The 24,176-nt window shown below is 34.9% G+C and overlaps 1 protein-coding gene across 1 annotated transcript in view; it reads right to left on the reverse strand.

Annotated features, from left to right (window-relative positions):
• Bcs1 (mitochondrial chaperone BCS1) overlaps positions 1–24,176 on the reverse strand; it is a 71,972-nt gene that overhangs the window by 42,226 nt on the left and 5,570 nt on the right. The window contains exons 2-3 of the mRNA XM_090410906.1: positions 10,225–10,567; positions 2,819–2,958 (exon numbers count right to left, since the gene is read on the reverse strand). Of these exons, the coding sequence (XP_090267032.1) occupies positions 2,819–2,958; positions 10,225–10,544 (460 nt within the window). The 5' untranslated portion in view covers positions 10,545–10,567. The remainder of the gene's footprint in view (positions 1–2,818; positions 2,959–10,224; positions 10,568–24,176) is intronic.

Here is a 24,176-nt window from a genome sequence, read left to right on the forward strand (position 1 = left end):
ATTGGACAGTGAATGGTTATTGTGAAAATGTTGTTTTAGCTATTTTGGGCTTAGTGGAAAGTGTAAAACAATGGATGCCAGTTCAGCAGAACAGTACCCACAGAAGTACCTACAGTAAAGATAATGCAAAAACACTTCATCTATAAAAATATCACTTGGAGTAAGACGTGTTCCCACATCAAAGAGACTCATAAATTAGCTGAAATGTCCTCATTTTGACAGCATCAAGAATTTTTAAAGAGATTTTTGGTGCACCATGTCAAAAATGAGGAAAAACATTCTATGGGTAGTATATAGATTTGATTTGTACAAAGTTGATGGTTAATAAGGTGAAGTGGATAAAACATTCAGCAAAGTTCTTTGAAAGCTAAGAAAACTATGGATATGATATGGCTTTGCCAGACAAGGCTAAAAGTAAAAGTTACCTTCAGAAGAAGAAGAAGAGAGAGAGAGATATTTAATATTTTATAATATTTACAATGTTAATACAAAAATTGTTTAACTTGTTTACGAGTTCTGATCTCTGTAAAAGTCAATGCTAAATGAGGAAAAAATCCTACTGCATCTAATTTTACAACAAAACAAAAGCCCATTGTTTGTAAATTACTCAGCTGGAAAATAACATTAAAGATACACAAAGGAAGCTGAATAAATACAATGAACAACAGACAGTGTACAAGAAAGAAATAAAAACTGACAGGAATAATTTTAATAATGAAAAATTATTGAACAAAAAGAACTAGGAACAAGGTTTAAGAGACATTAAAAAGTTGGTAAAAGGGGGAAACAATTATGTCTCCCAGTATTGATCTGGTGTAACCATTCTGAAGCTAGCCAGTTAAGTGTCAAAACAGACCTTACAAAGTGATCTTAACTACACTAATAAAAGGAATGAAGGACATGCATGATTACTTTTTTAAGGATAAAACGAAATTCTCCAGATGGTGGGCGTGATGACATATTTATTAAATTGATAAGTTCTAAGTATCTGAAATGGGGTTGTCTTATAGTATTATTATTATTTTCTTGACGTCCATGGAGTCGCACCTCATCGTGGGAGGTCAATGCTAGTCAATACAAAGTCTGTCATACCACTCCTTTAACTCATTCACCATTTGCATTTTCACCACTTCCTCAGGAAATGCATTCCATGCTCCTACCACTCTTCATGCAAAAAACTTACTTCTTATTCTTTTACAAATTCCAGGGATGGCCCCTTGTTCCTTCACCTCGCTCTACCATATGCAAAATCTTCCCAGCATTAATTTGATAATAACCCTTCAAAAGCTTAAATGTTTCAATCATATTATTATTATTAGATCTCAAGAGAGTCAAGGACTCATCAAGGAAACCATAGATTACCCACACCAGCTGTCATACTTTCTCTTAAACTCATTCACACTAGATGCACTCAGGCAAACTGTTCCACTCACTCATGGTTCTATGATAGAAAAATATAGCTCTCCCCCACAAACTTAACTTCCACAGATGTCCCCTTGTCTTCTCCCCACTTTCCCCCTCTCAAAAGTTTATAGATCTCTATCATATCACCCTTCTTTCTTCTGTCTACCAGTGTCTGCAGTCCATATACTCTCATTCCATAATCTCGACATTATCTTTGTAACTATTCTTTGCCTTTCCACAGCTTCTTTTATCCCTTTGGAACCCAGGAAACCAAATCTTCACACAGTAGTTCAGGTGCAGTTGTATCAATGCCTTATAAGAGCAGCAAAATGACTTCTACATCCTGTTCATTTCATTCTCATAATTATCCCATGAATTGTATTTGCAATTTTTGCTATGTGACCTTTGAACTTCAACTTTCTATCCACCATAACTCTAAGATATCTCTCTCCTCATCAGTTACTCCAAGCATAATCCCCACCAATATAATATGCTGTTGGATATCATATCATGCCAAAGTGCCATAATTTGATACTTACTAACATCCTCCCTTTATCTTCTATCCACCAAACTGCAGTTTGCATGATCTCTGTCTTATCCTCATAATCAACTTTGTACAATCCTGATCATTTTTGTTATCTGCCTCTGCACCCTCTCCAAGGTTACTTCATCTCCCCCTTCAAACCCCAGTGATCACATCTAGATTTCTGTGCTCAGATCAAAGCTTTATACAATGAGATCACCACCCTTTATCTCTCATGGTCAATGTCTTCCTCGATATTGCAGTAATTCTCTAAGAAGTCTTCACAACTTTCAATATGTCCTCTGAACTTTAAATTCCTATCTACAATCAACTCAAGATCCCATGCTTCCTCCACTTCTTCCAGTATAACTCCACGAAGTGAGAATGAAACATCCTATCTGTGGATCCCAGATTTCAAAACCTTATATTTAATTGCATCAAACTGATATCCCCATTTATTTTCCCATCTTTCCAGCTTATTCAAATCCACCAACCAGATGTCCAAACCCATTTATTGCAAATTAAAAACTAACTTATCATGTGACACCCTCTCAAATATTGATGACATTTCTCTTTTTGTTTTAATTATAATAGCAATCTCTTGAGTATGGAGTTTCGATATGTAAGTGTTCAGGAAGAATTACTCAATTATTGGCAGCTATTAAAATATTATGCAATGTACAAATAACAATTCCAACTTTTATTAAGCTTTTGTTCCTTTCTTTTCTATTTAAAAATCTGAAGGCAATAAAGGAAACTACTTGGGCCATGAGTGCAAACAGCTATCTCACAATGAACTTCGTAGATAATATTACAAAAAGTAACTTACACAATTCTGTGAAAAAAAAAAAATCTTTAGTAAAAATAAAATGAAGCTTGTTTATAACATACCTTCATCTAAGATACTGAAGTATAAAGATTTGTCTCTACCTACAGTAGTAAGTGTTACAGTTTCCCAAGGAACACCCATCTGTATGTCTAAAGTATGTTGTTCTCTGTTTCTTTCTACCCTAATCCATGTATGACGATATCTAAAAAAAAATAAAAGAAAAGAAAAAAAAAGTAAATAAAGATTGGAAATTCTCAACTTAAAGATACAAGGGAGAAACTATTAACGATCATAATTTTTCATTAAGTAATCCAACAGTCAACACAGATATTTTAAAAAAAAAGAAGATAAGCGACACTGTCATGAAGGTGACAGGATCGACAAAATAAAATACTCTGTAGAACAATTCCAGTATTGAGATCTCATGTTTTTACACATACAAAAAGTTTAATAAAAAAAAAAAAATTATAACCCTACAAGTTTCGTAAGTTGTCAGACTTACATCATCACAAAAAAGACTAGAAGCAATTAATTACATGTGGTTGATGTTATCAGAACTCCACAGTGTAAAAATAATTTTCAATTGTTTACTCTATATGCGTTAGAATAATGCTAATTGTTGCCTTCATGTTCAGTGGCATGGTACATGTAGTATTCCTGGTCCACAGCAGTTAGATTTTTAATGAAAGCAGACTTACAGGTAGTTCCTGCCTTTACAAATTAATTGGTTCCTGGCGACCGTTCATAAAGCAGGAGTGTATTTGCCTTAGAAATAATGTTATAAGCAAGAGTTACATTCATAAGAAGGAATATATAAAAATTAAATGAATATTAAATGATAAGAAAAGACTTGACTGGCCAAAGAGTTATGTATTTAAAAAATAACATAAGAAAAATGTTCAATTAAAAAAGATTCTTTGAAAAATAAATTAGCTCATTTCTATATCACTGAGTGAATCGGTAACTGTCAAGGTAGTAGGAGATATATTACGAAGCTTCAGTGCAACTTTTTTTTTCAAAGAAGGCCTTGAGTGTCATCTGCTTCATTGACTTTCACTTTTTTTCATTTAAAATAGCTCAATAGCAAGCAGAAGCATTATTCATTTTGCAGAAAAATTTACTAAATCATTCAAAGTCTAAATCTTGTGATTCAAGGATTGTTTGAGCTTTTTCAACAAGTTTAAATGCTTCTTCTAGGCCTTTTAAAGTGAAAAACCAAGTTGGAGCTTCATATTCATTATCTCCTTTGTCTTTTTCTTCTTCGTTTTTTTTCTTGTTCCTCTAATTCAAGGAGATCATTTGGTGAGAGTTCCATAGTGTGAGATTGACGCAGCTCATTAACATCACCTTCCGATACTTACATTTGCAACTGGTAGCCATACCTAAGATCACTTGAGTTTCAGAATTCACAATCTTTGTTGAGTCTTCAAAGCCTTTGAAATTATCATTAAATTGAAGTCAAAGTTTATGCCAGGTGCTCTGCATTACCTGAACTGTGTTGAATCTTTTCCAAAACTCTTTGAAATAAAATTTTCCATCTTTATCAATCACTCCTATTAATATTGTTGGAAAAGTGAAAGAGTTATAGTTAAAAAGAAAACAAAATAAAAAATCGGGTGTAATTGAAGAAAACTATGAATAACACACTTGCATCGCCAAGGCTCGTGAGTGACTGCAGCTCGTTCTAACTGATCATTACATACAGCGTAATTCACTGTACATGCCACTAATCGGCTTCGCTGCGCACAATTTAAAATAAAAATTCCAATCCAAAAAATTCATAAGGATAAAAATTCGTAAAAGCAGGAATTCATAAAGTGAGAACTACCTGTACATTATGTGAGGATCCATACCATTTCAGAGGCTTCCTTGATCTAACTACTGCAGACCGACAATATGACAAGTACCATGCTACAGAATGTGATATCAACAATAAGCATTGTTCCAATGCATATAGAGTAATTAATGTAACATTTTATACTGGTTACTTTTTTTTTGTATGTACCATTTGTGAAGTTCTGATATAACATCTACTATAAGTAATTAATTATTTCTAGTATTTTTTGTATAACTTTGCTAGAACCTCTGACAATGTAAGTCCAACAACTTGTAGGATTATGTATACTTTATTATTTGTATTAAACTTATTATGTCTAAAAACATGTGGTCTCAATACTGGAAATGTTCTACAGAACTGCTAAACCAAAGACACTTATGTATTCAAAATAAAATATTACCCATCTACACATGCTATGAGTGTGTGTGTGTGTGTGTGTGTGTGTGTGTGTGTGTGTGTGTGTGTGTGTGTGTGTGTGTGTGTGTGTGTGTGTGTGTGTGAGAGAGAGAGAGAGAGAGGGGAGGGGGGAGGTCCAAAGCTATGCAGACTATCAGAGAGTAACTGAATTTTTTTTTTTTATTTCGATAAGTGATAACTGCAGAAGAGTGAAATGAAATTTCAAATCAATTGCTTGAAAAGTAACCAATAATATTTAGCAGCAGGATTTCATGGATCTTGCCCATAAAACAAGCCTGCAAAAAAGAGTATACAGTATATAACTCTCTTTCCTATTGTTTCTTGTTTTTTCTTATTCAAAAATTACTACTAATTTTTGAATAAGTAATTTTATTGATAAATACGGGAAGAACATGCAATAAGAACGTCTTACTTTCTTTTCTATTCTGAAATCTTTTATTCCTCTGTCCAGTCCAGCCAGCATACAGCTATTACTAGTATATGTGAATCATAAACTTTCACATGAATTGAAAGTTATCTTTTGTTAGGGCTTTATATATATTTTTTTTATATAATTTTTTTAAATTATTATATTATATTATATTATATTATATTAATATTATTTTTAATTTATATATATACAAAATAGCCTGTGTAGCTCAGTGGAAGTGGGGTTTGCACTCCATAGCGCTTGACCGCATGAAAGAAAACTTGGGTTGAAATCTAGCTGCCAACTAGAGGAACATTTTCTAAGCATTTTTTAGACCAGTTCCCGAGTTAGTTGCATTTTTATATTTTAACACATTCGTGATCTATGTTTTTTTAAAAAAATTTCCTGACCTATGACTAACATTCAGTTAATTTCTTGACATTTAAAATCAATGTTAACAAAAGCTAATTTATATATAAGCATATGTGTACTATACAGACATGAGCATATTAATTTTTATTAAGTAGAATTCCAATTTTATTTTAAGTTTGAATTTTTTTTTAATTTATATAGTGCAAAGAGAATAAGCAGATAAAAAAAATAAAATATACAACAGAAATCAAAAAAGTTTGAGAATTTTTCAAGGCAGTAGCACTCTCAGAAGCTCAATATATTTAGATGTTCAATAGAAATCTCGAATAAAGGTGGAAACCGTTTCTGAAACGGCTGCTGCTGACAATATATCAATAAAAGCAATCACAAAATCAAGATTTATTTACAAAGACATAACAAGATCAGGTTATAAGCTTCCTAAAGAAGATGAAAGAGATATGAGTCTTGAAAACAAAATTATGGTTATTAGAAACATATAAACACAAGAATTAATAATAATAATTTATTAATGCAGATATTTCAGCCTGAATCAAACAGGCCATTATTAATGCACAAGCAAATTCACAACATGGAGTATGAACAGTAGATTGTTATTTCCTTTGACAGATTTAGACATATGCTAGTGTGCTACCACACAACAGATGGTAAATAAATAAAAATAAACTACAATAATAATAATAATAATAAAGACCTATGTAGAGTCTGTGTAGTTCAGTGGAAGTGGCATGTGTGTGTCCATAGCATTAGGTTGCTTAAAAAAAGAGCATTGAAAGTTCAATTCTAGTCACTGACTGAGGAACTTTTTCTAATCTCTTCCTCAACAGGTTCCCAAATTAATCAATCTTGGGTGCATGAGTAAGCAAGTTTTTTTTAATCTTGAAACTTGTTTTTTTCAGCCTGTAAACTCAAGAAAATCAACCAGAGAATGCACACTATTTTAGATAGTGTTAATAATAGTGTTAATACTAGGGACCATGAGATGGCAGCACTAGCTGGCTGCCACTCTTCACTAGATGCCATATATAATTAGTGATAGTTTGGGGCAAGCTATCTCTGACTGGCTACTGGTGGAGAATGAACTGCTTCCTCAGTCTCCAAAAGTTAGATAAGGCTAAAATGACCTAACCTACTCCCTATAGAAGAATAAAAGGCATTAGCAGATTTTTTTTAATAAAATAAAATGAAATAAAACAAATAAATAAAAAAGAGGAGAATTACTGCTTGCTATTTATCAGAATGAGATGCTTCCAAATATTTACTATAGACAGACAGTCATTCTGATTTGGATGGTGTAAAAAATGGCAACTGACAAAGTAAAGTTCATAGAAGAATATAACACCTCAGAATATAACAAGTCATTAAAATAATTAAATCATTATCAGAACATATAAGGGAAAAAATCATTTTGAAAATTATAAATCTCAAGCCAAAATATGTATATTAATAACTAAAATGATGAGCATAAACATGTAAGGTAAAGCAGCCATGCTACCTTTTTTTTGAGTGGGGGGGGGTTACAAAAGAGATGCTGGTGAACTGCTTCAAAAAAAGCAGGACAATACGATTAGAAACATGTATACTATAATAGGCTCTTTTGAATATAATTTAGACAAATGCAGTAAGTCTCAGCTCTGGCAAGGCTACAAGGGAGTGGAAAGAGGGTAAGATAGTTCCATTACATAAAGGTCACTCCATGACATAAGCAGCAAATTACAGACCAATTAATATCTTAGGAGTGGTGATTAAAGTGTTGGAAAACTTGTATTTATTTCATTTCTGTTTTATTCCTATCTACCCACTGGTGGTAAAAACCAGCAGTGGGTAGATAGGAATACAACACTATGATGGGCAGTATGGCTTTGTAAAAAGTAGGCCTGTCTTAGCAATTTACTAACACTTTATAATAGAGTGACAGTCACTACACTATGATACTGCTGGACTTTCCAAAGGCATTTCACAAAAGACTGCATGGAAAACTATTAGAAAAGTTGGATCAAACTGAAATGAATAGGAAGATGGTAGCATGGATAGGGGGAATGCTGATAGACAGATGTCAGAGAGTAGTATATAGTGGAGTGGAATCTAGGAGATTGAGTGGCCGTAGTGCAGAACACCGAGAAAATATGGGGAAGGCAGAACACCGAGTACCCTGAGGTACTCGGTGTTTTGCCTTCCCCATATTTTGAGGTTTTTCATGACTTTTTCTAACTCACATATCAATATGTACTCATGACTGCATTCTTTTGAATAATTTCTACCACTCTTCTGTCATTTCTTGTTTCATTTAACAGACTTTCAAAATAATAATAATCATTATTATACAGATATCTCCATGGTGTCCACCTTTACACATATAATACCCATCATACCTCTCCTTAAACTCATCATGACAGGTCACTCACAACTACCTTTGGCAATACATCCACCAATAATCACACTCTTACACAACTTCTAGGGGTCCCTAGTTCTCTCTCTATTCGTTGTGTATTGAAAAATTTCTTTTGTTTCAATCCTATAGAATCCCTTTACTCACTTTTAAGTTTCCATCATGTTCCCTCTTTTCTACCTAGATCAACTAAACTTTGCAACCCACACCCCCTTCAATCTATCCTCATAGAGAATACTCAGTATAATACATTCCATAGACAAGATCAGTCATTCGTTTCTGGATACTCTCCACTACCTCCTGATTCCCTAGAAATTTGGGAGACCACATTTGTGTTCCGTAGTCAAGATGGCCAAAACTATTCGTAGTCTTATTAAAGAGGAATAACAACTTCCTTATCTTTACTTTTCAATCCAAGTAATCCTTTGAACTATTTATCCAACTTTTGCAATATGCCCGCTGAACTTCAATTCTCTGTCCACCATTATCCCCATATTCCTAACCTCATAAATTCCCTGCAACCAGTAATGTGATTGCAGTATATATTCTTTTCATTCTAGCATGCATAATTTTGCAACGTTATATTAACCACCATTATCCTGCAGGATATCTACATCACTTTTATCAATCATTGCCCTCTTCAGTTTTGCATCATCAGCAAACTGAATATCTTCCCTTAAATCATTCCCTATATCATTAATATACAAATTAAAGAGTAATGGCCTTAAGGCACTCCACTAGTCACCTTCATTCTTCTAAATTCCACTCCACCATATACTACTCTCTGGCATCTCTCTGTCCTTATCCATGCCACCAACTTTGTATCCATTCCCATTTGATCCATCTTATATACGTTTTCTGAGTGGTATTCTGTGCATTGACTTTTCCAAGTCCAGTAGTATTATGATGTAGCCATTTTCCTTATCTAATTCTGCTAGTGCATTGGACTGAATATTGTCTAATATCCAATTCTATCTGGTCTAGTCTGACTATCAACTTATGTGGTAATCTATCAAAAGCCTTTGCAAAATCTAAATACACTACTGTGTATCCATCTCTCTCATCCAATGCAGCTGTCACCTTATTGTAATAACATGACCTACCTTTAGCAAATCTACTATCTATCAAGATAATATTGCAATATGCCCGCTGCTGTCAATCCAATTCTGAATCATGGACAATATGATTCTCTTATTCACACCAGCTTCACCAACACTTTAACCACAATGCCTGACACAAGATTGGCCTATAATTTGATGCTTGAGTTCTGTCACTTTCCTTATGAAGAGCTAGAATCTTGCCTTTCTTCTACTCCTTTGGAACCTGGTCCAATGTAAGACTCATATTTTTATTCAATGGAAGTTAGATGATAATAATAATATCACTGGCCCTGCCCATCTTCTAATGTTGAGGTACTGATCAGAATTTAAAAACATACTAATGTAGTTAATGTGTGTATGCATATATTTTATTGAGAGTTTTTATGATGAGTTGGAATGTTTTTTATCCTCACCATTTTTAATAGTTCAGAAAAAATTGGTCGACTTTTTTTCCCCCCCAAAAAAATAGGTTCATGACATACTGTAGCACAGCTAGAAAACCCTTTGCCAGATGGAAGAACAACTGTGTTATCAATGACAGAAGGATCTGGTAGGCAGATGAATTGGCATATCCCAATCGATGGTTGGCAACTCTGGCCAAGTACTGGTTATTGCTGCAACTGTAACAGAAGATTGGCATACTGTTCTATAGTTTGAAATCGAAGCTTAATGATAATACTACCACGTTTGGGGAAGCCCACACTCCTGACCCAGAACCACAGAGGACAGGTGAGATGGCTGTGTAGTCCTCAGGAAGACATTTTTACATCTCAAATGTAAACATCAGAACATTGTATAAAACTGGTAAGTGTAAATTCAACTGTATTTCATAATGTATTTTAATTTCAACTCTATTAGAAGAATAATAAACATTTAAATTTTATCATTATAAGAAACTGTGCACAAATACTAATTATAAAACATACTTAAAGAAATGTGTTCCAACACTTGGCACAAAGTCAAACTGAGCTGAAATTTTCCCTGTTTCATGTTGATGAAATGCAGTCTCGACACTCATGTGTTGGGTATTTTTTGCATTTAGGGTTATCCACTGCAGCAGCCACTGATAGCTTTTATCTCTGCATGGTACCTCAAGAGTCATCATGAAGTGCCTTCGAAAAAGAATCAAAGCAACTTGGCTAGCCTTACGAAGTACAGCCAGACCTGCTCCAACACCTACAAGTCCAAATCCTGCTCCAAAGTATGGATTATTTTGCAATGATGACATAAATTCTAAAACAGGCATATTTATCAGAAAATTCCTGTTTCCTAGAATAAATTAAAAAGAGATAAGGCAGAATAATTTAAAATCACAAAAGTTTCACTTAAAAATAAATTTTTTCACACAAATCCTGATTAAATATTGTTAGAATGTACAGCTGTGAGAGTAAATATGAGCTAAACAGAAACTAGAATAGTTATTATTATGATTATTATTTATCATTATTCTGGCATGTCCATAGTCTGAAATACATAATACCTATCATGTTGTTTTTATGTGTCATCCAGTCATTTCTGACAATTGGCTATTGTCTCTTGTCTTTTCTTTTTTTTTTTTTTCAGTAGCTGTAAGTTCATGTTAATAAGTTCCTTTATGTTATCCATCCAATTCTTTTGCTGTCTTCCTCTCCTTCTTGTGCCCTCATTCTTTCCCAAACAACTAACTTTTTCCAATCATTCATATGCTCATATAATATGCCTAAAGTAAAGTACATTAACTTCTGTTTAGCAATCATTGCCTCCAAGGAGTATTTCTCTTTACATCTATAAAACCTTAATAGTTATTCTTGTGGTCCATGGGATTCTTAATAGTCTCCTCCACATCCATAATTCAAAGGAATCCACTCACTTTCTGTCTTTCTTCTTAATGATCCAGCTTTCACATCCATACATCACTAGTAGAAATACCATTGCTTTAATAATTCTAACTTTCATGGCCTTGACAACATCTTTCTTGTTCATAATTAAGTTTAACTTTTTTTTCCCCTTCATAGCTATTCTTCTTTTAATTTCATCTTCACATCTACCATCATTTATTACTGTGGATCCCAATAAATCATAAATCAATAACCACCTCTATTTTATCTCTCTCAATCATAAATTCATCAAAATTCTCATCACTCTTTTTTTTTTGCTGATGTTTAAATTGTGAACCTAGCTTTTTTTGCTTTCTCTCTTAACTAACAGAATTAACTACTCTAGATATTCATAGGGTTGTATCATCTGCATATCTTAAAATTATTTATTTTTCTGCCACCCATTTTAATTCCTGCTAAGTCTTTGTGTAAGTCATCCATTCTCATAATATATTACTGCTAGGGAGCTCCGTCCCCTGACACCTACGCTGCCCACCCCACCCGTGTTCCGGACTGGTAGGCCGGTTCTCCTTGAATTCTGATGACTCGAATTTTGAAGACTCGACATTCAGGGTAGCCCCTGAGTGTCGAGTCTTTAAAGGGGGGGGCTCCCCCCCACCATTGGTGCCTACGGCACCCAACTCCCCTGTGTTTCGGACTGGTAGGCCGGTTCTCCTTGAATTCCGATGACTCGAATTTTGAAGACTCGACACTCAGGGTAACCCCTGAGTTTCAAATAACTTGACAAAAATGCTACACAAAAACGTTACAGCCTACATCAGTTTCAAGCCGACATCACAATCTGTTTCGAATTTCAGCTTATCATTTTATAGTATAGAGAAGATAAATATTAAAAAGATAGCGCGACAATATACAACCATGCCACTCTCCCTTTGTCTATTTCTTCATAGACTGTTTATACTGAAACTTCTGGCATTTCTCTATTTGCATATGGTTCTAGCCTTTTCTTGTTCACTTTCAGTATAACTTTACTTGCATTTGAAACAAAAACAATGATTCTGTAATTTTCACTATCCAGGATTTAATTTTTTTTAAAATTTTAAATTAGGATGAATACCGATGTTTTCCAATCTATAAAAAGGGGCAGCTCATGCATAGGCACTGCAGAACAGTAACACCCAAAGTTTTTCTCGATATATAAATATATTTATTAATTTATTTATATTTGCTTGTAATATTTAATTTCATCATCAACAATCTATACAATTCTCTTATTTTGTATAAAAAAATAATAAAAATCCATCTTGTAGCACTTAGGAGGAAGAAGGACGCTAGCAGCACTGTGTTTACCACAGTGTCATATTGCTATAAGGTCAAGCATATGCGCATCGTAGTGAGATGCAAGCTATTAGCATAATGCGGCACTGTCCATCGCATAGTTCCACTGTTGTTTATATGCAGTTTGCAACAGTAGTAGAGTGTTCGTAGTGCTTATCATGTTTACTTCATCTCTTTAAATATTTGGACATTACAATTAAAGGATTTAATTGTAATGTCCAAAAATTGTAAATCCATTCCTTTAATTACAATTAAAGGAATGGAGTTTATTTTTAAGTAATTTTGAATTATACTAAACTATAAAATTTTATCAATAATAAACAATATTTTTTCATGACTGATAAGAATATATTTTATTTTTAAGTAATTTTAAATTATACCAAACTGTATAATTTTATTGATAATAAACAATATTTTTTCATGTTTAATTTTTTTTAAAATTTTTACCATAATTTTGATATTTTATCCAAACACGTATACTTACGGTGTGTATGTATATTTTGAAAGTTGCAGCACCCCCACAAGCCACCACTGTCTATAAGTCAGTATATTTTCTTGCAAATTGTTGACAAATTTCAGTTAATATATTCACTACTTCATCCCTAGTTGCTTTCAAAACTTCCACTGACAATGCATCAGCTCCAGAGCTTTTTCCTTTTGGCAGGTATTTCACAGCCCATATCACCTTACTTTTCACAGGTTCCTCAACAAATTCTCTCCTTTCAAATTCTCCTTCAATATTACTATCTTTCACAAATCCTCTACATACTCTTTCCATCTTTTTTTTCACTTCTTCTATCAAACTTTTCCCAAATCACTTTTTACTACTCCTAATCTAGAGATAGCCTTCCCTATAACTTCACTTATCCTTCTAATCAAATCTCTTGTTCTACCTAAAATGTTACTTTCTTCAATTCCTCTGCACCATTTTTAGATGTTTTTCTTCATCTTTCCCTGAAGAACTTTTTCTTTTGCTACTTGAATAGCTACTTCTGACAGCCATTTACAATAATTTATTTTTCACTGATTTAATTAGATTCTTCTTTGCTTCTATTACCATTTTTTTTTTTTTTCATTCCAAAGTTCTCACCAGGGCCATGCCAACCTGGGGTGCAAGGGGTGCACCGCACCCGGGCGGCAACATTGATAGGGTGACATTTTATGTAGCTAATATCTAATTTGGATTATACAATGCAGTATTAGGGGCGGCCGATAAAAGTTTGCAACTGGGTGGCAATACCCTTGGCGTGCCCCTGGTTCTCACGATGTCCTATCCAAACTTTTTAATTACTTTCCAACTTCTATTTTAAATGCATCATTTATAAGATTTAAATCAAATATGATATAGTTTTATTTGTTTTTTTCTTAGCTCTTAATTTCGATTTTAACTTCAACTAGCAATAATTCATAAACTGTTTCCAGAGTCTGCACCAGATAGACTGCTTTTTACTGCTTCTGATAGCACTTGCTCACCTTCTGTTGGCAACAATATAATCTATCTGATTTCTGCATTTACTATTGGTGAAGTCTCTGTATATTGTTGAAAGTAAATGTTTACAATAAAGAAACTGTTCTCAACACAAAACTCCAACATTCCTTTCTTCTTCATATCCTCAGTTGAAATTTTCCAGTCATGTCTCGTTTTTCTTTTCTTCCATTTCTGCATTCCATTCAAGAGAAAATCTACCTTATCTAATACTGTACAGTACTTGTTGCAATCTATTGTAAAATTCTTCTACCCATCTTCAATTGCTTCTGTGATTGTAGACAGTGGATTGCATAGCATTCTATCCAATCCACTATTCGACACCCATTTATTACAGTATAAACACTAATTTTCCATATAGAAATTACGAAATGCCTTTGCACAATTCAAAAATACACATGGCATATAGATCCTCATATCCACTTTTATCATTATTTTATTATAAAATATAACTAGATTTGTATAGTATGACAAGTTTTTAACAAGCATGTGCTGGCTCTCAAAGAATCATGCTTTCATTCAATCTCGTATCATAATCCTAACTGCTCCAAAACCTTAACTTAATAATTATTCAATATATATATTGAATTGAATTAATTCAATATATACTGAATTGAATTAATTCAATATATATTGAATATCTCCCCAGAGTTGACACTGGGGAGTTATTTCACTTGGTGGAACAGGGGAAGGAGTGAGGACAAAGGGTGAGGAGTTATGAAATGAAGCAGTGAGCAAAAGGGTGAGGAGTGGTTTCTTTGCATAAAAGGTGGTTGAATTGTGGAATGCATTGCCTGATAGAGTGATGAGAGCATGAATGTTGATTGAGTTCTTCAAGGAATGGTATGATAGACTGTGTTTTCTGGAAGGATCTCTCACGATGAGTCTTTTAACTCTGGAGGCCTGAATCATAATAATAATAATAATGACAATAATAATAAATAAATAAATATATATATATATATATTGCATGCCCACACTTCCGAGAACCTAGTTTGGCGAATTGCCAAGAATAGTCAATTCATGCTGAAGGGGAGAAAGAAATGAAGGAATGAATTTTTATTTTATACCTTTTTTAAATTTGTTAATACTATACTTACATTTTTTCCAACTGTTACACAAGCAAAATAGTTAGCAGTTTAAACACTACAATGTTCTTAAAAGAAAAGCTAAATTTTCCGACATGTAATAATAAACAAACTCATCCCAGAAGACAGATTGATTACCTTATTATGGAATGGATTCTCCTTCTTGTGACATACGCAGAAGTGTCGAAGGGTCTCGTATCTGTGGGCATACAGTATGTGTATATATATATATATATACACGTTTTTTTTTATTATTATTTTATTTTATTTTTTTTAAAACATATTGAATGACTATAAGCCGAAATTTATGATTCTGATATAGTGAAGAGAGTGCAAAGGAAAGTGTTAAAAATGATATCAGGATTGCAGAATACTGGTTATGAAGACAGATTGAGAATTTGTACACTGTAGACACTAGCAAACAAGAGAAAGAGGGGTGATGTAATTGAGACTTACAAACTTCTGAATGAGTCTTACAGGATTTCAGTTGATGGAATTTTTCAATTTATGGAAGGTGGGGAAAGAACAAGAGATTTTTCTCTCATAGGCTGGTGCGTGATTGGAATGGATTGCCATTGGATGTTGTAAGTGCAAGCAGTGTGAATGAATTCAAGAATAAGTACACGTGATAGCTGGTGTGTAGTATGTACCTCCTTCGATGACCTGACTCCCTGGAGGTCTCTCTTAATAATAATAATAATAATTTGTTAACTATTGTTAACAAATCTAGTTACAACCTTTCTAATGTTGAAAGAATATTCTTAATAAGGGTTTTAATTTCATGATGCCCCAAAATCCATTCCAAAGGAACTGTGACTTACAAAAATAGAAAAGCCTACCTCTTTCCTTCCTACTCAAAAAGCTAATTTACTTTGTATGTAATATGTAATCAATTTTTATTATCAACAATGTGAAACCTCCTACAAAACAATATCTCTCCAGGAGAATATCAAGCAGCAAAAAAAATACAAAAAAATATATATATACATGTTACCGCTAAAGTGCAGAAATCAGTTATTCTGCAGATTATCTAGGTATTGTGCAGATTAACTAGAGTGATCCGTTAACATGCGGAAAATTGTTTCATTTCTCAAATTACCTAGGTAATCTGCAAATTACCTAGATGATCTGCACATTACCTACTAGGCACTCGTTAAAGTGAAAATAAGATCTTTGCTGGAACAACAGCAATGTTTCTGTACGCTTAAATTAACATAATGTTATTTATTTATTTTTCGATATCTAAAGAATCAAGTTAATACAATCAAACAATCAACAAATTAGTTGATAGAATCAATCAATTAAAAAACTATAATACAAAGAATCAAACGGTTTAAAATATTACAATTAAGGAAATGAATTTGCAAAACATATGATAAAATTATGTTTACTTATTAAAAAACCAAACTAAAAGTGGAGGGAGAGGGAGGGAGGAGTAGGGAAAGGAAATGAGAGAAACAAACTTTTGAACTTACCTATCTCTTACCTAGGTAAAATGCGGAAAACTCTTGATTCCGCACGTCAACGGAGCAAATCAGTTAATCTGCAGATTAGCTAGATAATGTGCACATTAACGGCTTTCGAGCTTTAGCGGTAACATATATAATACTTCTAAAAAAAATTCAGCTTATAGTCATTTAATCTATTTCAAAAATGTCTTTCAGTCGAGTCAATCAGTTATATCACACACACACACACACATACATACACTTTTTGTACCACCTTTGTGTCACTGCATTACTTTACCCTCCTTTCATTCCACTGATAAATCTTCCAAGAACAAGGCTCTCATTAAATAACAAAGTCGAGGGTACTGTCAATTCCACCTCTTGATGGAAAACATGAGGTGAAATCTCATTTGATCTTGCAGTCTTACTGACAGCTAGCATAATCAATATTCTAAATACAGGGTGTTTCAAAGAGAATGACCCGATTTCAAATAATTATATTTAATACTGAAAATGCAGTACAGTTACAAAATAAATTACCAAGTATGAAGTAAGGCATAAAGTTTCACTCACCACAATTACAAATGCTCAATGCGCCCTCCACCTGCTGCACAGACAACATCAAGCCGATAGCTGAATTCATCCCAAACACATCTGAAAGTGTCTTCTGTCACAGAATTTACTGCAGCTGTGATTCCAGTTCTGAGCTCATTCGAGTCAGCAGGTAATGGAGGAACATAAACACAGTCTTTTACATATCCCCCATAAAAAGAAGTCACAAGGTGTGATGTCTGGAGATCTTGGAAGCCAAGAGTGTAGTGCCAAGTCATGGGATCCCATGCGTCCAATCCAACGCTGAGGCAACGTTTTGTTTAGAAACCGACAAACTTGGAGGTTACAATGTGGCAGTGCTCCGTCTTGCTGAAAAATGTAATCTTCAGATTCTTCATTCAGCTGTGGAAATAGCCAGCCCTGCAGCATTTCAAGATAGGAATTTCCCATAACGGTGTTTTCCTCAAAAAAGAAAGGGCCATAAACCTTTCTAACAGAAACCGTTAGAAAGGTTTATGGCCTTAAAGGTTTAAAAAACATTAAGTTTCGGTGAATCAAGTTCATGTTGTACAATTTCGTGTGGATTCTCAAGTCCCCATATGCGAACATTGTGGTGCGAAACTTTACTGCTTAGACGAAAGGTTGCTGCATCACTAAAAATCAACCTTTGTAGGAAGGTGTCATCCTCCATGTTCTCAAACAGATTAGCACAAAAATCTGTTAAAAAAACTCTGGGCCAATGCCATTCACATGGTACAAGTCGCATTCATTTGTGGTTCGTGGTTGCAGGGATATACAATTTTCAAATCAGGACATTCTTTTTGAAACACCCTGTACTTTAAGTTTTCTCACTTCTACTCCCACAGCTCTCCTCTCCTTCTAGAAATGCTGACTGTATCACTACTGTTTAACACATTTGTAATGAGCTGATTCAGTCATACTTCCATTAACTCAAATTAGTAGTCATTCTCCTATAGTAATTTCTTTTACTACTAGTCACACAACAGAAAAATCCATATTCTAATTTTGCTTTCCTGTGATTTTCTTGGTTTGCATTCTGTATTCTTTATGTAGTTGCTCATTGCTTCTCTTTTTTTACTACTTTCATAGTATACATTTTAAACTATTTTATATTCCCTTTTTATACTTCACTGTTTTCGCCTGTTTATTATTCATTTTCTTCCTGTTTGTTTATTCTCCTAATCTTAGAAATATAATTCCTCCTTGCTGATTCCAAATATTGCTTAACTAGTTCCCAAGAATCATTAATTTCCTCTGCAAGGCACTCCAACTACAATATTAGCAACTGCATGATCCAAGTAATGACCATGCAGTTGCTCCCTCCTATCAGAGGCAAAGCTGACATTTCTCACATTCTCTAATACTATTATCATATTTAAAACTCATCATCTCCTTGCCTCACCACTGATGCAAGGCAGTCTCAGCATTCATCACAGGAAACCACTGTATACCATATATCATCACTACATAAACCACCACCATCTAAAAACTAAAGTTTATTCTTGGTGGGGAACAGCGACAGCATGAATCTCAAATGAATCTACTAAGGCAGCAAAAGCTAGAATCTTTTCTAATGCTAGTTGGTGTATGTTTACTATTTTGTTCACATTAGTCAGAAGGTACATTAGTCGCAACACATTGTCCAGTCTTCTTTCATCAAGCTACATTTTCATCTGAGATTCATGCTATCCCCTGTCGCCACCAAAAATAAACTTTAGTTTTTAGATGGTGGTGGTTTATGTAGTGATGATATATGGTATACAGTGGTTTCCTGTGATGAATGCTGAGACTCCATGGAGTTGGAATATAAGAAAATTTGTGTTTTTTCTGTACCTCAAGGCTATCAAACTTTCACATCATACTAAACATACTCCCTAGTTCACATTCATTCTAATGAAAAACAGCAGCCTTTCAGAGGAAAAAGTCTCCTCCTGTTCATGTGGGAAAGACGGTCTGATTTTCATCATGACGCAAAGACTCCTTATACAAGCTTTTTCATCTGAAGGTGAATCAGATGAAGGTTTATCCATACAACATCACTACACGAACTACCATCTAACCTGTACTATTCCACACACAGAGTAACTTCCTATGATGAATCTTGGGGCTTCGTAGAGGTGCATATAAGGAGAACATTTTGTGTTCTTCTTTTTCCCCACTTTAAGCCTATAAAATACAAAACATACTCAAAATTTACTCTTTTTATTCTTCTGTTTTAGCAGCCTCTTGTTTCTCTTAAATCTGTCACAGCATTTATGCTTTCTCTCAGATCATTTGAACCTCCCACTATTGTCCTTTCATCCACAGCTGCACCTCACTTCATAGTAAGAGTAACATCACAATCATGTTCCTGAGCAAGCATTCCTATCATGTACATTCTGAATTACTGAATCATATTTTGGAAAGAAATGCTGAATTCTTTCATGAACTCAAAAGAAAGTTTCAACCAGATGGCAAAACACTGACATTAGTGTAAATAATAAAACAGTTGGAATTGAAAAGGATTTTAAAATGAATAAGCAGAAAGAGAAATGGCCCCCAGTCGAGCATTGAGAGAACACATCGAGTGGGTGGTATAAGTGGAACTATCTGTAGATCCAGAAATGAGCTGTTGTGTTTGTATATAAATGCTAGAAGTATAAGAAACAAGGCAGATGAAATGGTTGCATTAATTGTGTCTGTTCACCCAAAGATTGTCAGAATAAGTGAGACATGGTTGGAAGAGGATGACATCCTGACAGGAGATGGAAGGGTATGATGTGTTTCGTGAGGATAGAAAAGGGAAGGGGAGTGCTATTGATGATAGAGAAAGAGTTATGTCCATACAAAGTAGAGATGCAAGATGGAAATAGTACCAGTGGTTTTGAGGCAGTATGGTGTGAGATAGAGGTGCATGGAATCAAATACTTGGTGGGATCAGTTGTTATAGACCAGGAAATGTGGGTGGTGGTGGTGATAATGAAATTTATAATCAAATTAGCCAAGCAAATAAGAAACGGGTGATCATTATCTGTGGTTTTAATTATGGCAATATAGACTGGAATGATGAGATAGCAACTGGAAGTAAAGAAAATGAGTTTCTTGAGTTTTTGAGGGATAACTGCCTCAGACAGTATGTAACAGAGGGTACGCGAGGATTGAGGGTCTTGGATTTGGTCATCTCATCAGAGGACGTAATTATAAATGAGGTGTCAAATCATCCACCAATTGTTGAGAGTGACCATGAGGTGATTGCCAGCAGTGTGAGGACCTCTGTGAGAAAAGGGTATATGTGGAACTACAAGGGGAGGGGGGGGTGATTATGAAGAGCTCAGAAGACAGTTTGGGGGTGTAACATGGAAGGAGGAGTTAGCTGGAAAAGAGATCAATGCAGCTTGGGGGATTTTCAAAAACTATCTAGTAGATGCAATGTCTAAATATATTCCACGGGTGAGAAAAAGTTAAATAAAGTAGGTGTGAGATGGATGAATAAAGAAATTAAGCATGTGATACACAGAAAAAGGACATTGTGGAGGCAGCATAATGAAGTGGAAATAATCAATTTCATGAGGTCTACAAAGACGAGGCAAGGAGGGTGACTTGGTTGGTGAGGGTAGCTAAAGAGAGGTATGAACAGCAGTTGGCTAATGAAGCCAAAAAGAATTCTGAGTAGTTCTTTCGATATGTAGCCAGCAAAAGAAAGAATGATTATGGAAGGATGACATTGATTGGAGAAAACGGTATAAAGTCAGCTGTTGCGGAATGTGTGGTGGAGATACTTAATGAGCAGTTCATACAGGTCTTTCAATCTTGTGAATGTGACTTCATGGAGAGATTGAGAACAGTAGATGATGGGGAGGAGAGACTGACTGTAAGTGGGCAAGAGGTGTATGGGGAGTTGAGTAAACTAGATGTTAATAAGGCTGTGGGACTTCATAATATATCGCCACGTATTCTGAAGGTATGTGCCAGGTAGTTGACACCTGTCGACATATTTTTTTAATACGAGTCTTGCACTCGGTCAAGTCCCTAAGGAGTGGAAGGAGGGCAAGATTGTGCCATTTCATAAAGGAGGTGATCAAACTCAAGCATTAAACTATAGGCCTATCTGTGTATCAGGTGTTGTGGTTAAGTTGTTGGAGAAGCTTGTGAGAACTAGGATCCAGAGTAGGGTTGACAACAATGGTATCATCTTTGATGGACAGCATGGATTTGCTAAAGGGAGGTCATGTTTTAGTAATCTACTTACTTATTACAATAAAGTGACTGCTTCCTTGGACAGAGGAGAAGGATACACAGTGATATACTTGGATATCGCAAAGGCTTTTGATAAAGTACCTTATGATAAATTGATAGTCAAACTGGAGCGGATGGGGGTTGGATATTAGATTGGTGCATTGGACTAGAGATTGGCTGTCTGATAAGTATCAATAAGTTGTGTATGGGGGAGCGATGTCGAGGAAAAGGAAAGTCACTAGTGGAGTGCCTCAGGGATCTGTTTTAGGGCCATTACTGTTTAACATGTATGTTAATGATATAGGTGAAGATTTGGATGGAGATATTCAGTTGTTTGCAGATGATGCAAAGTTGGGATGAACCATGAAGAGTAGTGAGGATGTTGTGACCTTGCAGGAAGACTTGAATAAATTGAGTGATTGGGTACGGAAATGGGGACGTGAGTTCAATATTGCAAAATGTAAGGTTTTAAAATTTGGAAAACAAAGATGGGATGCAGAATTTATACTTGGTGAGGATACATTGTTGGAGGTGGAAGAAATAAGAGATCTGGGGGTGATAATGGATAAGGATCTGAAATTTAAGGGACACATAGCCAAAATTGTGAAGACAACACAAATGCTTCTGGGAATGATGCGGAGGACATTGACGTGTAGTAGTAGGGAGATTCTTGTTATGTTGTATAAGGCTTTGATTAGGCCACACATGGACTATTGTGCCCAGATTTGGTCACCTGGTTTTCAGAAAGATGAAGAGATGTTGAAAAGGGTCCAAAGGCGACTGACTAAGGTAGTTTCTGACCTCTGGAATGTTGAGTATGAGGAGAGATTGAGAAGATGTAATTTGCAGAGTTTGGTGGACAGGAGGAAGAGGGGAGATATGCTATAAGTTGGCAAGGGGTTGTTATAGGATCAATGCTGGAGAAGTTCTACAGAAAATAGTGGGAGATCGGGGAAGAACCAGAGGTCATCCCTGGAAACTGTATAAAGAAGGTGTGAGTAGGGGAGTGAGAAGCAGGTTTTTTTCCATGCAGAGTTGTAAATGATTGGAATGCCTTGCCTGAGAGTGTGGTGCCTGCAGGGAGTTTGAATGTGTTCAAAGCACGGTATGATGAGCTGTGTGTGTGATAAAAGGACCTCCCAGATGAGTCTTTGACTCCATTAGGTCTTGGGTAATAATAATAATAATAAGTTCTGTTGCTTGCCTCCCCCTCTCTTTTTTTTGTTTTTACAGTGGAGCTGATACTCCTGATAATCCCCATCCATGAAAGGTTGGAAACATAGGCGTAGTGCTCAGATAAACTATGGATTAGAAAAACCAGAAACCAAATATGGCACTTTTTCAACCATTCCCCCTCGAGGTCTCCAATATGCAAATGTATATAGTGGAGGAGATATGCACTTATATAATTTGTGTGAGTTAAGTTTAATTTATTGCATTTGAAATTCAGATTCATTAATATAAACAAAACATTTTCCTTGTTGATTCTGATGCCTAAATATTCCTTCTCCCACACACAAATTTTAAAACTGAAGCTTTACATCGCTCTGCAAAAATTAGAATCAGGTTAGAATTACTTGAATATTAACAGGTATTTTCTTAAAGTTTTCCCTGGCATCTGCCAATATTTAAGCTAAGCTTTCATTTATGACAATGGAAGCCCAACATACAGCAACCAATCCAGCACAGAAAAGAAAACGTAATCCATAAGTTCATCATCATCATCAAATTCCTGCCATGTACCCTCAAGGGGTGTACAGGATATGGCAGTACTACATGAAAAAATTACATCATTACTAACTTCCTATCTACAATTTTCCTCCAAATCAGTCTGTTACTTGTCAAGACTCCAACATTATCAGATCTTATATTTCTATCGTCTAAGGCACTTTGTACCGTATCAATCCACCTATATCTTGGTCTTCCTCTGGGTCGTTTTCCTGCCAACCTGGCAGAGAAAACTTGTTTTGCTAATCTTTCCTCTCCCATTCTATTTAAGTGACCATACCATCTGAGATTAGCTCGGCTAACACATTCCTGGATGCTGACAATGTCAAGTTCTTTCCTAATATCCTCATTTTTAATATGATATTGCCATTGATGCCATCTGTTCACGCCTCTAATCTTTCTCAGGACTCTCATATCTGCGGTCTCTAGTCTTTGGTCAAGTGTTTTACTTCTGACCCAGCTCTCAGATCCATAAGTTAAAATTGGTTTGAACACAGTCTTGTATACAGCAAATTTAGTGTTCCGACTAATTTCTTTCTTATTCCATATGAATTTATTCAATTGACTTCCCACGATACCAGCTTTGCTGATTCTGTTGTCTATTTCTATATTTAGTTTACCATCTTCAGTAAAAATTGTGCCTAAGTAGCTGAAATGTTTTACTTGTTCCACAGGTTCTCCATTCACAACACAGTTGACATTTTCAATGATTCTGCCTATTTTCATTGTCTTTGTCTTTTTATTGCTGACCTTCATACCATATCTATTACAACAGTTATTCAATTTAGTGAGAGAATCTTGGAGACTTGTAGCGGATTTATTTAGAAGTATAACATCATCCGCATAAAGCAAAGAGCTGACATTAACATCTCCAATTTTGATATCAGGTTTAATACCATATTCCTTCATAATGTGATCCATATAGATAATGAATAACAGAGGGGATAATGTACATCCTTGTCTCACACCAGATTTAACATTAAACCATCTTCCTGTACTTCCTTCAATTCTAGCTGCTAACTCATAACTCAAATAAAGACTAAGTATTGCTTGATATAGTGCTCCATTGACACCATATAACTGCAGCGTATTGAATAGCTTCTCTCTTGGCACTTTGTCATATGCCTTTTCCAAATCAACAAAACTTAAATACAGATCTTTGTTATATTCCTATGCTTTCTCGAC

This window comes from Typopeltis vanoorti, chromosome 21 (assembly GCF_054136105.1).
Source record: "Typopeltis vanoorti isolate ZY-2024b chromosome 21, IOZ_Tvanoo_1.0, whole genome shotgun sequence".
NCBI classification, from domain to species: Eukaryota; Metazoa; Arthropoda; class Arachnida; order Uropygi; family Thelyphonidae; genus Typopeltis; species Typopeltis vanoorti.